The 12,463-nt window shown below is 41.4% G+C and overlaps 1 protein-coding gene across 1 annotated transcript; it reads right to left on the reverse strand.

Moving 5' to 3' along the window:
• Positions 1–263: 263 nt before the first annotated feature.
• On the reverse strand, positions 264–12,108 carry LOC102770274 (hephaestin; the record flags this gene model as incomplete). Its single annotated transcript, XM_015562429.1, has 7 exons — positions 11,914–12,108; positions 10,002–10,246; positions 7,770–7,982; positions 6,356–6,538; positions 4,655–4,909; positions 1,621–1,789; positions 264–427 (listed from the first exon to the last, which is right to left on the reverse strand). Coding segments are annotated over exons 1-7 (1,405 nt in total), but the record flags the coding sequence as incomplete, so codon positions are not given.
• Positions 12,109–12,463: the final 355 nt, after the last annotated feature.

Genomic DNA, 12,463 nt, shown 5'->3' on the forward strand with positions numbered 1-12,463 from the left:
TCTATTCCCATCTTTGAGATTCATGATAAACAAAAATGAATCCAAAATCCGAGAAGCCCCGCAGCAAGGAACATGGTTTGACTATTTTTATGTGACTGTGCTTTACTTAGTATTTTGCAAACAAATTCAGACCCATAACCCTCTTGCACAAAACACTCATCTGTTGGTACTCACTTTGAGAGATGCTACTCTAGAGATGTCTCTCAGTTCCCCCACGCTCCAGTTTCTAAGCCCTCCCCAGTCTCATGCATCTAGTCAATTACCAATTTCATAAGTTAAGGATTCCTCACCCAGGATTCCAAGATGTTCATCTTCCTCCAGCTGTACCTTTTTCTGGAATGTTTCATCTTGGAAGGCTTCATATCTGACTTTCCAATAAGTTCCCCCAATTCGGCTGGAGCCCTTCTGGAAGAATATATCTGAGCCACTGGCATATAAGAAGACAAATATCACATGATTTAATAAAGTATCAAATAGACTCCTATATCACCCTTGGTCTCATCAAGTTATGGATCTTTATAATTAGGAAAGACCTCTGAGATCATCCAGATTAGCTTCTACCCAGTGGAAATGAAACCACTAACAAATAATATGCAGCTTCTGCTTTAGCCTTTCCAAGGTCAGGGAACTCATTTTCAGAGGAAGCAATCCTTCATACTGTTGGATAGCTTTAATGATTACAGTTACTTTTATAATAGTTTGAAATCTTCTTGCTTGTAAATTCCAGACACTAGTACTAGTCCTGCCTTCATGAATTCCATAAACTTACATCTATCCTTAATTATCTTTAGGTATTCAAGATTGTTTCTCTCCTTAATAAAGAATATCTTTAATTCCAAAGTGAAAAACCACTAACGTAGCAAGCCCAGTTAGAGATTCTAGAAGTCATGCTGAGACCCAAGTGCCCACTTTCCTATGTTTTCTGCACATTCATTCCATTAGTTTTTCTGCTAGGAAAAAAATGTTTATTTTTGCTGGAAAATAAACATTTTTCCAGTAAAAAATTAAGTGCCTTAGGGCATTCCCCCAAACTCTCCAAGTCATCTACCAAGTGGCTCTTCTGTGAAAGACCTGGTATCACTGATAGGCCAGTGAGTATGCATAACTTAGGGCCTAACAAGTGAATAGGGAACTAACCTGCTCTATTTTGCCCAATGTGAGTCATGGATGAAACAAGAGAATTTGAATAAATTCCTCCAAAAGTATGGTTATGGATGGCCATAAGGCAGGTTGCTTCCCCTTCTTCCTACATTTCTCAATGCTTTTTACACTCCTGTTTAAATGCCTCCTTCAGACTATTAAAAAGAAAAGAAGGTGAAAGGAGGTAAATAATGGACAAAATAAAGAAGAGCTGGAGAAATTACATTTCAACTGATCTGGTCCCATTGGGCCTCCTTTTCTGAATGTGGCTTGGTATTAGAGCAGGAACAATCGCAAACACTGCTAGTTCCCCAAGAGCAAGCTGTCCAGGGGTCAAAAGAATTTGGTTAACAGTTGTGTGATATTTACTCCAGTCAGACAATGATTGTGACCCCCAAGTGAAAGAGAGATTTCTGACAGTGAGTAGTAGTGTTTGGGGATAAAACCAGGAGTAGAAAGAAGAAGCCCACTACCTCTTACCTGCCTGGCTCCCTCAAATTCTTCCCAGTACTCCCATCATAACCCGTTGGGCCATAGTCCCATAGAATCTCATGAGCCTCAATGAAGTACTGCCGGACATTTCCTGTTAGTAGGTTCACAGGAGGGGCCATGGAGCAAGACTTGACATTGTAGAGTGCTTGCATGCCATCTGGAAGAAGAGGAAGAACATCATGTCTGGCCCCATTTCAACTAACAGGCCTTCTACCCAGACAATCCACCGTCCTCCTTCTCCTAAGGTCTCCCTTCCCACCTTCCAATAGGCTCTTTACCCCTAACTCCATGTGAGCCATTTTTCTCTCACTTCTTAAGAGCCTGGCTAGAGGAAAGTGAGCCCAAATAGGAATTCAAGTATCTCCACTTGCTCACCACCACTACCTCATTTCCCAGATGTTCACTCCTTTGCAAAAGGTTTACATTGCACAAATATCACAGAACTTGAAGTCCAAATACTTGAGAACAAGTCCAAGCCTAATTACTCTCTGTAGTACTTAGGCAAGTCAATTCCTAGATCTAAAATTAAACCCTGTTTTGTAAATGGGGAGAATAGGAAATCTGCCACACTGGGCTGGTGGGAGCATTAAAAAAAAAAAGGAGTAAGTAATTCGTAAAGAGGGGTTTTCCCGAAACACTGGAACATCTACACATTGAGATGAAGCTTCAGATTTAGGACTGTCATGAAAATGTAGTGTCTCCAAAATGTGAAAAATGTTACATTGAGGTATAGTGGTAATTGATTATATTGCCTTATATTTGCTTGGCATCTTATAGAGTTTATTCAGATCATTATTTCATTTGAGTCTCATAACATCCCAAGGAGATCTGAAATTATAAATTAGAAATCTGAGATATAAAAGAGGATGAGGAAAATATATTCATTTTTATTAGGTAATTACATAGGCCAGGACCTGTGCCAGGTGCTTTACATATGTTATTTCCTTCAATCCTCATAAGCACCCTGTGAAACAGACTTTTTTAAATATGTTTTTTAAATTGACTTCAGAGGGAGGATGGGAGAGAGAGAGAGAGAAAGAGAGAGAAACGTCAATGATGAGAGAGCATCATTGATTGGCTGCCTCCTGCATGCCTCCTGTTGGGGATGGAGCCCGCAACTCAGGCATGTGTCCTGACCGGGAATTGAACCATGACCTCCAGGTTCATGGGTTGACAGTCAACCACTGAGCCATACTGGCCAGGTTAAACAGCTTTTAATATCTCCTTTTGCACTTGGAAAAAATCTAAGGATCAGACAAGTTAAGTAACTTGTCAAGATAATACAGCTAGTCAGTGATAGAGTTGAGACTTAAACTCTTATCTTTTAACTGCAAATTTAAGTGCTCATTTTATTTTTTTATAGCCACTAGCTTGGTCTCAACATTCTCCTAGTCCAGTGATGGTGAACCTTTTGAGCTCGGCGTGTCAGCATTTTGAAAAACCCTAACTTAACTCTGGTGCCGTGTCACATATAGAAATTTTTTGATATTTGCAACCATAGTAAAACAAAGACTTATATTTTTGATATTTATTTTATATATTTAAATGCCATTTAACAAAGAAAAATCAACCAAAAAAATGAGTTCGAGTGTCACCTCTGACACGCGTGTCATATGTTCGCCATCACTGACCTAGTCTTTGAGATTCAAAATTACATTATCTCTCTAATATCCCATTACAACTTCATAAGGTAGAAATCATTACTGCAATAATCAGATAAGGGAACAGAGGCTCAGAGAAGTGACATTACTTACCAAAGCTAACTAAGCAACTGGTGGAACAGGGTTTGAATCCAGGCCTGTCTGGATCTAAGACCCTTGCTTGTTCTACTATTGTGCTGCATTCCTAACCTCTATCTGGATTCATACTCATTTACTCAGGCACTTTTGGAACCGAGGCCAAACCCTGGATAATAGAGCATGAATAACTGGCTCCTATTAGGAAAAAACCACCACCCCAGACTCATTACCTTACTAGTCTATAACTCCTTGCTTACTCAATCCATTTTCACATACTCACATATCACTTACCTGACATCCATCTAATTTACCATATATCAAATAATTCTAGAAAGTGAGAGCTGAAGAGGCATTTAGAGACTATTTAGACCAAATCTTCCATTTTATAAATGTGGCAAATGAGGCCTAGAAATGGAAAGGAACTTTCCCAAAGTTATTACAGTGAGTTTTTCATAGAGCTGAGACAACCACTAAAATCATCTAATCACTTATCTACTTCTCTTTCCATTGCCTCATGTGTTCCTCCTCTCTGATGGTCCTCAATGCACTGTGCCATTATTCAACCATTCTCCCTCTGAAAATCAAACCTTATACTCCTATTTCTGTTGGGTCCTAATTAGGGTGTCATCACCTGCCCACAATACTCCATAGTTTCCTGCAGAAACCTTATACTTTTAACACTAATCTCTCCTTTATTCCCTGTTCAATCATCTGCAAGACCTCCTGTTCTTAATTCCTTAGGACTTGGGGTGGGGGGAATGACAGCATAAAAGATCACTTAATCTCTTAACAGATGAAGAAGATGAAACCCAGAGAGATGTGCCTGAGGTCACCCTGCAAGTTAATGTCTGAGCCAGGAAAGAACATGGGTCCCAGAATTCTAGTCTAGTGTTTCATCTTCTATTCCTGGCTGTCTCACTTAAAAACCTCTCTTATGGTTCCAGACCAGAAGCCCAGCCCTGCCCCCCTTTTTTAATAGACATTTCTTTTTTTAAAAAAAATATTTTATTGACTTTTTACAGAGAGGAAAGGAGAGGGATAGAGAGTTAGAAACATTGATGAGAGAGAAACGTTGATCAGCTGCCTCCTGCACACTCCCTATTGGGTATGTGCCTGCAACCAAGGTACATGCCCTTGACCAGTATCGAAGCTGGGACCCTTGTGTCTGCAGGCTGACACTCTATCCACTGAGCCAAACTGGTTAGGGTCAGAAGCCCAGGCTCTTGATGACCATATTGCCCCCTTCATCCCATACCTTAAGGGTCAGAGATGCTGGATCTCACCTTGCAAGTGACTATTTACTTGACAGCTAATTAACCAAATGCCAAGTTTCTGAGGCACCATCTCAGCAGTCACAAAGGTGGCTGGAAAGATATGAGCCACATCAGTGCGGTGGCCCCGGATGGTTAGCATCTGTCCATGGAAGTAAGCTGTGTGGACATCTACTTCATTGCCCATGCCAAACAAGTGCCAGGCCACACGCTTCTGCGCACACATGTTCAGCTCTGGTAAGTTCCCAAATACAAAGCCATTGATTGCTGAAAAAGAAAATCCGAAGAAAAATATCAGAGTTAGGAAAGAATAGCCCAATGGGAAAAGCCTTACCATCTGACAATAATATGAAGTAACATTTAGATGAGGTTTTAGTTTTTAATTACATTTATTGGGGTGACATTGGCTTCATATAGGTTTCAAGTGCACATTTCTAGGATACATGATCTGCATATTGCATTGTGTTCCCACTAGCCAGAGTCAAATAATCTTCTGTCACCATATATTTGGTCCCTTTTACCCTTTACTACTCCTCAACTCTCTTCCTTCTGGTAACTACCATAGTGTTGTCTGTCTGAGCATCTTAGTTTCAATTTTATATCCCACATAATGAATTAAATCATATGGTTCTTAGCTTTTTGTGATTGACTTATTTTGCTTAGTGTAATATCCTCAAGGTCCATTGATGTTGTTGCAAATGGCAGTATTTCATCTTTTCTTATGGATGAGTAGTATCCCATAGTATATATGGTACATATAGATGAGGTTTTAAAGAGCACACCGTGCTGACAAAATGCATTATATCATTTAAATCTTACAAACAATCCTAGGAAATAGGCAAGTATCAATGGTCTCATAAAAAAAAAATGAGAAAAACCAAGGCTCAGAGAGGTAAAGTTGCTCTCTCCCAAGGCAAGTGGTAGAGCCAAGGTTCAAATGCTACAACTCAAGGAAGCTTTTTAAGGAATGTGATTTATTTTGTAAGCTATTCTTTCCTCCCAGGCCAATTTTCTTCTAAAATTTCCGTAGGACAATTGTTAATTTAGCTAACTAATTACCATGGTTATTATAAGCAATTGGTATAAAACCAAGAGAAATTTGAGCAGTTTAAACCATCCCTTACATCTTTCATCTGAGTTTTCACTTCCCCTTGGGACAGTCTGGCTTTGGTAAGTAAGCCAAAAGTAAGTAAGCTACTCCCTTAATTAACCAAAAGCAAAAGTAACTTGTTTCTTTTCCTAAGAATCACTTCTCTGCTCATACCTCAGGGCTTTTGTGCCTTTAGTTAATTTTATAGTTAATTAAGATGCTGGATTCCCCATAGGCAACCATTTTTCTTCACAAAGTGGTTAATTCTTACAGTTTGCATCCTTTTTAGAACAAAGAAATGTTAAGTAATTATATCAGTAAACAACCCTCATCAAAGTGACTGAACATATAGCATATGAGTTTGGAATCGACACCATGAGCTATTCCACATTGAGGAGGCAAGTACTTAAAGGCAAGAGCACATTATTCAGTCAAACAGATTAGGGTTGGAATTTTAGCTGTGCCATTTATCTGTTGTTTAATCTTCAGTTTTCTCATAGGTAAGAACAAGGTAAAGTTACCTACTGCTCCTGGTCCTTCTAATGCTTAAAAATTACCAGGTATTTGAAATGACCTTTCATCACAGTCTACTGACACAGTGTGGCCACTGCTTCCCAGCTCACCATGCATCCTATTACTTTCTTGAAAGGCCTCATCTTCTTTGTCCACTGAGACAGGGTCTGAGCAGTAAGTGGCAATGTTCTCATTGATATGCCAGCTAAGATTCTCATCTACCACACTGAAGAGCAGGAAGAAAGAATTATCCACATCTTGCCGCCGAAGAGGGGAGTTCCCATCCAGGGTTCCTAGTACAAATAAGAAAGTTGTCATTGAGAACCTCCTGTCCTTAGCAACAGTAAACTGCAAGGAATACTCATAAGAAAGAAATAGGAAGAGAGGCAGTCTTAAGAGTCTGTCAGTAACAGAAAATCAGATGGAGACTTCTTCAACCAGGGCCTTAAAATGACCACACTTCTTGCAACACCTAGGTCTTCAGGCCTGAATACCTTAAACATACCCTGTTTCCAACCACTTTCACAATCCTTCCCAAATCTTGATAGCTACACTTCCAATCTTATCCAAACTTAAACTCTTACCATATATCTTATGTTTATACTAGAGGCCTGGTGCATGAAAATTCATGCACTGGAGGGGATTCCCTCAGCCTGGCTTGCCCACCCTCACAGTCCAGGTGACCCAGCTATCAGGGGAAGGTAATGCCCCATCACATATCTGCTGCTGCCACTGCTGTCAGTGCAAGCCTCAGCTGGCCTTGGTTACCTGAGCCTTGGGCAGCCCTGGATGGCTGGGAAGCCATGATCAAGGCTTGCCTGCACCTCAGGCTGGCCCTGGGAGGCTAGGGGGCTGAGGAGACTGGCGTTCTCCAGAGGCAGGCACACAGAGTGCCTGCTGCCCCAGCGGGGCTGAGGGGACTGGGCGCTGCCATCTTGTGGCTGTGGGTGCCGCCATCTTTGAAGGTGTGGCAGCCAATTAGCATATTCCCTCTTTATTGGCTGTGGGTGCTGCCATCTTTGAAGGGGTGGCAGTCAATTAGCTTATTCCCTCCTTATTGGCTGTGGGTGCTGCCATCTTTGAAGGGGTGGCAGTCAATTAGCATATTCCCTCCTTATTGGCTGTGGTCGCTGCCATACTTGAGGGTGGGACAGTCAATTAACATATCCCCTCCTTATTGGCTGTGGTCACTGCCATCTTTGCAACAGTGTGAGGGTCAATTAGCACATTTCCTCTTTATTAGCTAGGATGACCTGACTCCCATAATTACTAATTCAAGTTTTTTAAGTGATTAGAAAAAAAATTTTTTTAAGTAGAAAAGGGTTTTTTTTGTTAGGAAAACTAAGGTAATAAAATAGAAAAAAAATAGTGAAAAGGGAGTTTTCCATTGTTTATTCCTGATAAACATTGGTTCTGAATTATCATTCCTCAGGCTGCTGCTTAATAAATAGGTAGTTCAACTATATCACTGTTTTCTATAGATATCCAAAATTGCACCTCATAGCTCACTCTTGGGGCCTGTACCTCTTTTACAAGTGATAAGGGGTCCAATGAGGCCAGTTGCAATATCTCGTGGAGCATCTACATGAGAATGGTAGATCCAGGTGAGGCATGCTGGGTCAGCATCAGTGGGTGCATGGCTTTCTGGAATGGTCCAGTTGTAGATATGGCTGCCTCCCGGGGGAACAGAGTCATCAGCTTTCAGCAGACCAGAGGAGCCATCTGGGTATAGGGAGCCTAGAAAATGAAATTGCACATCTCAGTCCCAGGGTGAGTGAGACAGAGCCTAGACAATTTAGAAGTGAAGAGAAGGCTGACGTATGAGACATCTAGGTCCAGTCTTGTGGAAAAGGTAAAGTTCTAAGGTCCAGCACAGTGTTCCTCAAAACCTGAGGAGGGCACAGATTCAGGTGATATCTAGCCAAAGAACCCCAAGTCTCACATCAACAAAGGGTGGAGATGTGGCAGTCCCTGGGGAAAGAGCTACGGCTACAAAAACTGCTCCACATCCTGGTCTAGTAGTACCCTAGTGCAAAGCCAGGGGCATGGAGGCATGGGAGGAGACAGAATTCCTTCCCTTCAAGCACCCACTTTAGAAAACAATCACAGAATTTCATTTTAAAGGCAACTTAATGATCAGTTGGCCCACTTCCCCATTTTATGGAAGAGAAAACTGAAGAAAAGTAACTGGCCAATGGTCATACAGAGAGAATTAGTGGCTAAGTCAGGAGCTTCTGACTTCTCTCTCTATTCTCCTCAGTTACTTTTGTGTCTGTATTATAGGCCACTGGGCCTGGGATAGTGAGAGATACAAATAAGTAAACTGAACTAACTCTTTTTTTTTTTTGCTGTTAATCCTCACCCAACGATATTTTCCCATTGATTTTTAGAGAGAGGGTAGAAGGGAGGGAGGAAGGGAGGAAGGGAGGAAAAGAGAGAGAGGAGGAGAGGGAGGAAGGGAGGAAGGGAGGAAAAGAGAGAGAGAGAGAGAGAGAGAGAGAGAGAGAGAGAGAGAGAGAGTTGAAAGAGACACATTGATTGGTTGCCTTCAGCATGTTCAGGGGATAGAGCCTGCAACTGAGGTACGTGCCCTTGACCGGAAGTGAACCCAGGAGCCTTCAGTCTATTGGCAGATGCTCTATCCACTGATGCAAACCAGCTAGAGCTGAACTAACTCTTAAGGGGGAAAAAATGGCCTTTTGGAAGACTGACCCTAGAATAACGCTCCCTTATATTCAGACCACACTCTTCTCTTTTCAAAACACAAATATTTTATGGAATGTCATTTAAGTAATTCTTCCTGATAAAAGGCAGATTTTTACATTAAAAATTTTTCTATTACAGTCGACATTCAATGATATGTTAGTTTCAAGTGTACAATATAGTGGTTAGACATTTATATAACTTACATAGTGATTCCCCCTGCAATATTTCCAGTACCCACCTGATACCATACAGTTATTATAATACTAGAGGCCAGGTGCACAAAAATTTGTCCTTAGCCCGGACAATGCCCTCCTGCAGTGTGGGACCCCTTGGAGGATGTCCACCCCAGTGGGCACCCCCGCTCCCTGGGAGGATCAGGCCCAAGCTGGCAGTCAGACATCCATCTGGCAGCCTGGCAGCCCTTGGGGGATGTCCACTTGCCAGCGGGGAGCAGCTTGGCTTCCTCCATCACTGGAGCAAGCAAGCCTCCTGCTCGCTCCAGCTCCTTGGCTGGGTTAATTTGCATATAGTCGCTCTGATTGGCTGGTGGGCATGGCTTAAGGCATAGTGAAAGTACAGTCAATTTGCATGTTTGTCTTTTATTAGTATAAGATTATTAACTATATTTCCTATACTGTACTTTACATCCTTGTGACTATTTTGAAACTTCAAATTTGTGCTTCTTAATCCCTTCAATCTTTCCACCCACTTCCCCCAAACACCCTGCCATCTGGCAACCATCAGTTTGTTCTCTGTATCTGTCATAGAAAAAAAACAGAAACAAACTCATTGATAAAGGGCAGATTGAATCTCCACATTTCTAATGAAGAACCCAAGGCCAAGAGAGGAACAATGACTTGCCCAAAGTCACACATATGAATAGCAGAACTGATAAGAGTACTCACTTATGTTTACTCTGAGAAGAGTCCCTGCTTCCTCAGATCAATAAGGGAGAAAAGACTGTCCTTGTTTCCAACTCCTCTCTTTCATATAGCAGAGAAGGAAAAGTGATAGTTATGGGCAGGAGAAAGAAAGGGTGGGCTGGTTTACCTTCTGAATCCTTCTCATAGAAAACACCATGGGGGTGGATGGTATAGGGACGAGTGGCAAAATTCTTCAGGTGGATAAGGATGACATCTCCCACCTCAGCCTGCAGCACTGGCCCCAGGAAACCCATCCAGGTAGGCTGGGCCATTTCATGCATATATGAACTGTCACTGTATTCTTTGTAGATGGTCTTCTTGTAGCTGCTCCCTATCCGGTTCTTGTCAGACTTTAGGAAGCTGGAAGCTACTCTGGGGAAAAAAGAGTCACAATTTTGCCACAATTTTCAAACCTCTGGAGGGTTATTTTCCAGAGGAGGCTGACAAAAAAGTGTCCATCTTTGTCTAAGGCAAAACAAGAGGAAATGGGAAGTACTAATCAAAACATAAAAGCTTTAAGTTAGTTTGTTTGACAATGGGAAGTATTAAATGAAAACAGATCAAATTCCTGATATTTGAACACTTTTATGTTAAAAATGGCAATTTCACGTGTTTCAATCTAATATCCTATATAATAAAAGGCTAATATGCAAATTGTCCCCTTGACTGGGAGTTCAACTGGGAGTTCAACCAGGGGGTGGGGCCCCCCCAGCTGTCCTGGCCCGATCAGCCCCAATTGGGGCCAGCTGGCCAGACTCCACCAGTGCACGAATTCATACGCTGGGCCTCTAGTATAGTAATAAGGAAGCAATCAAGGATTGGTTATTTTTAAGTGATCAACTCCCTACCTCTGTTGCCTGATTTAGCATTGCCCTGCCATGTATGAGAGGTTTTATAAAGTAGTGGTTAAGTGCTTAAACTCTGGAGCTGGGATGTTTCAATTAAATGCCGATATTGCCACTTCCAAATCTGTGGACTTTGACCAAGTTACTTAACTTCTCTGTGTACAATTTCCCCATCTGTACAATGGAAATAATCACAGTACCAATCTTGGACAGGGTTGTTGGTGACTAAAATAATTAATATACATAAAGAGCTTAGGACAGTGCCTGGGAAATAGTAAAAGCTTAATAGATATTAACTATTACTTCAAACTATTGGAGATGGGCAATAACAAGGTTATCCCTCAAGGATAATTTTAAAACAAAGACTGTGACTTCAAAATTAGATGGATAAAAAGATGGTTTGTCATAAAAGACAGCTGTTTTTCATACTCTAATTCTTCCCAGAGAGCTCTGAAGTGTTATAGCTAACTTTGGAATTCTCTAAGATCAAGAAAGGTTAATCCTGTGCTACCTGTGAGAGACAAAATGGTGAGAAGAATATCATTTTTTTGCACCTACATTACCCAGGTTAAAATCCTAGGTCTTCCATTTACTAGCTGTGGGACTTGAGCAACTTACTTGATATCCCTGACCCTCAGCTTTCTTGTCTAAAAGATGAGGATATTCAGACTCACCTCCTAGAGCTTTTATAAGAATTAGATGACACTAAGTATGTAAATTTCTAGTATGACCCTATGTAAGTGAGAGCTATTACTGATCTTTCTTTGATTCTAATACTTACCTTATTTTTTTAAAATCATTTTACATATCTGAAATTAGTACAGTTCTATTGAAATATGGGAGATTAGTTCCACATACACATCTTACAAACACTGTGTTTCTTTTTTTTAAAGCTAAACAACTATTATTAAAACAGCATTGTGGATATCATCTTAACATCAAGGGAATATGGAATTACCATTAAGACCCTAAAATGCTGAGGCACCTCAGTGTGAAAAAGCAGACTCCATATAGAATGCTGACTCTTGAGTCAACTAGCCTATTCTCAGCAAACATGCCACTAGGTGTATGGTTCAAAGATATCAGGAGCTGCTGCTACCACACCTGGGAAAAGGTCTTCAAGAGGTTACCTTCTGACCTCAAGGGTGCTCCCTCCCCCACTCCAGCTCTAATTTCGCAAGAGATTAAACCTACGTGTCACTGTCCAGAGGCTGGTTCGTGATGACATTTCTTCCTTTGGGAGCATAGTTCCACTCCACGTCCTGGATGCCCAGGTAGTAGACTCGAGTAGCCCCATCAGTCGGTTGGGGCCACAAGGGTTGCATGAACAGCAGAGCCCAGAGGAGATGGCCTGGATCCATGGCCCACATTACTCTGGGAAACAGGCAAATGAATAGCTGCTGGTATGAAAGAAAGAGAACAAAGGGGCTTTGCATGTGTCTGGAAAACTAAAGAGGCAAGAGTCAGATGGAGTGACTGAGGAAGCAAGAATGAATTCCCCAGAATCTATACCTTATCTGATTACTTTCAGTTCAACAAGTATTCAATGATCTCTACACATTGGACTTTGGAGGGAAAAGTTAAACAGTCACTTATATGGATAATTATGCATCATTTCCTTCAGAAGAGAAATCTGGATCTAGTTCCTTCAGCTGTGCAGAAGTAAGAATTATTCTGGCACAAGAATCAGGAAACAGGCACCAAAAACCTGATTGTGCCACTGAATCACTCAGTACCTGAATCA

The sequence above is a fragment of the Myotis davidii genome, unplaced genomic scaffold, assembly GCF_000327345.1.
Source record: "Myotis davidii unplaced genomic scaffold, ASM32734v1 scaffold3078, whole genome shotgun sequence".
NCBI classification, from domain to species: domain Eukaryota; kingdom Metazoa; phylum Chordata; class Mammalia; order Chiroptera; family Vespertilionidae; genus Myotis; species Myotis davidii.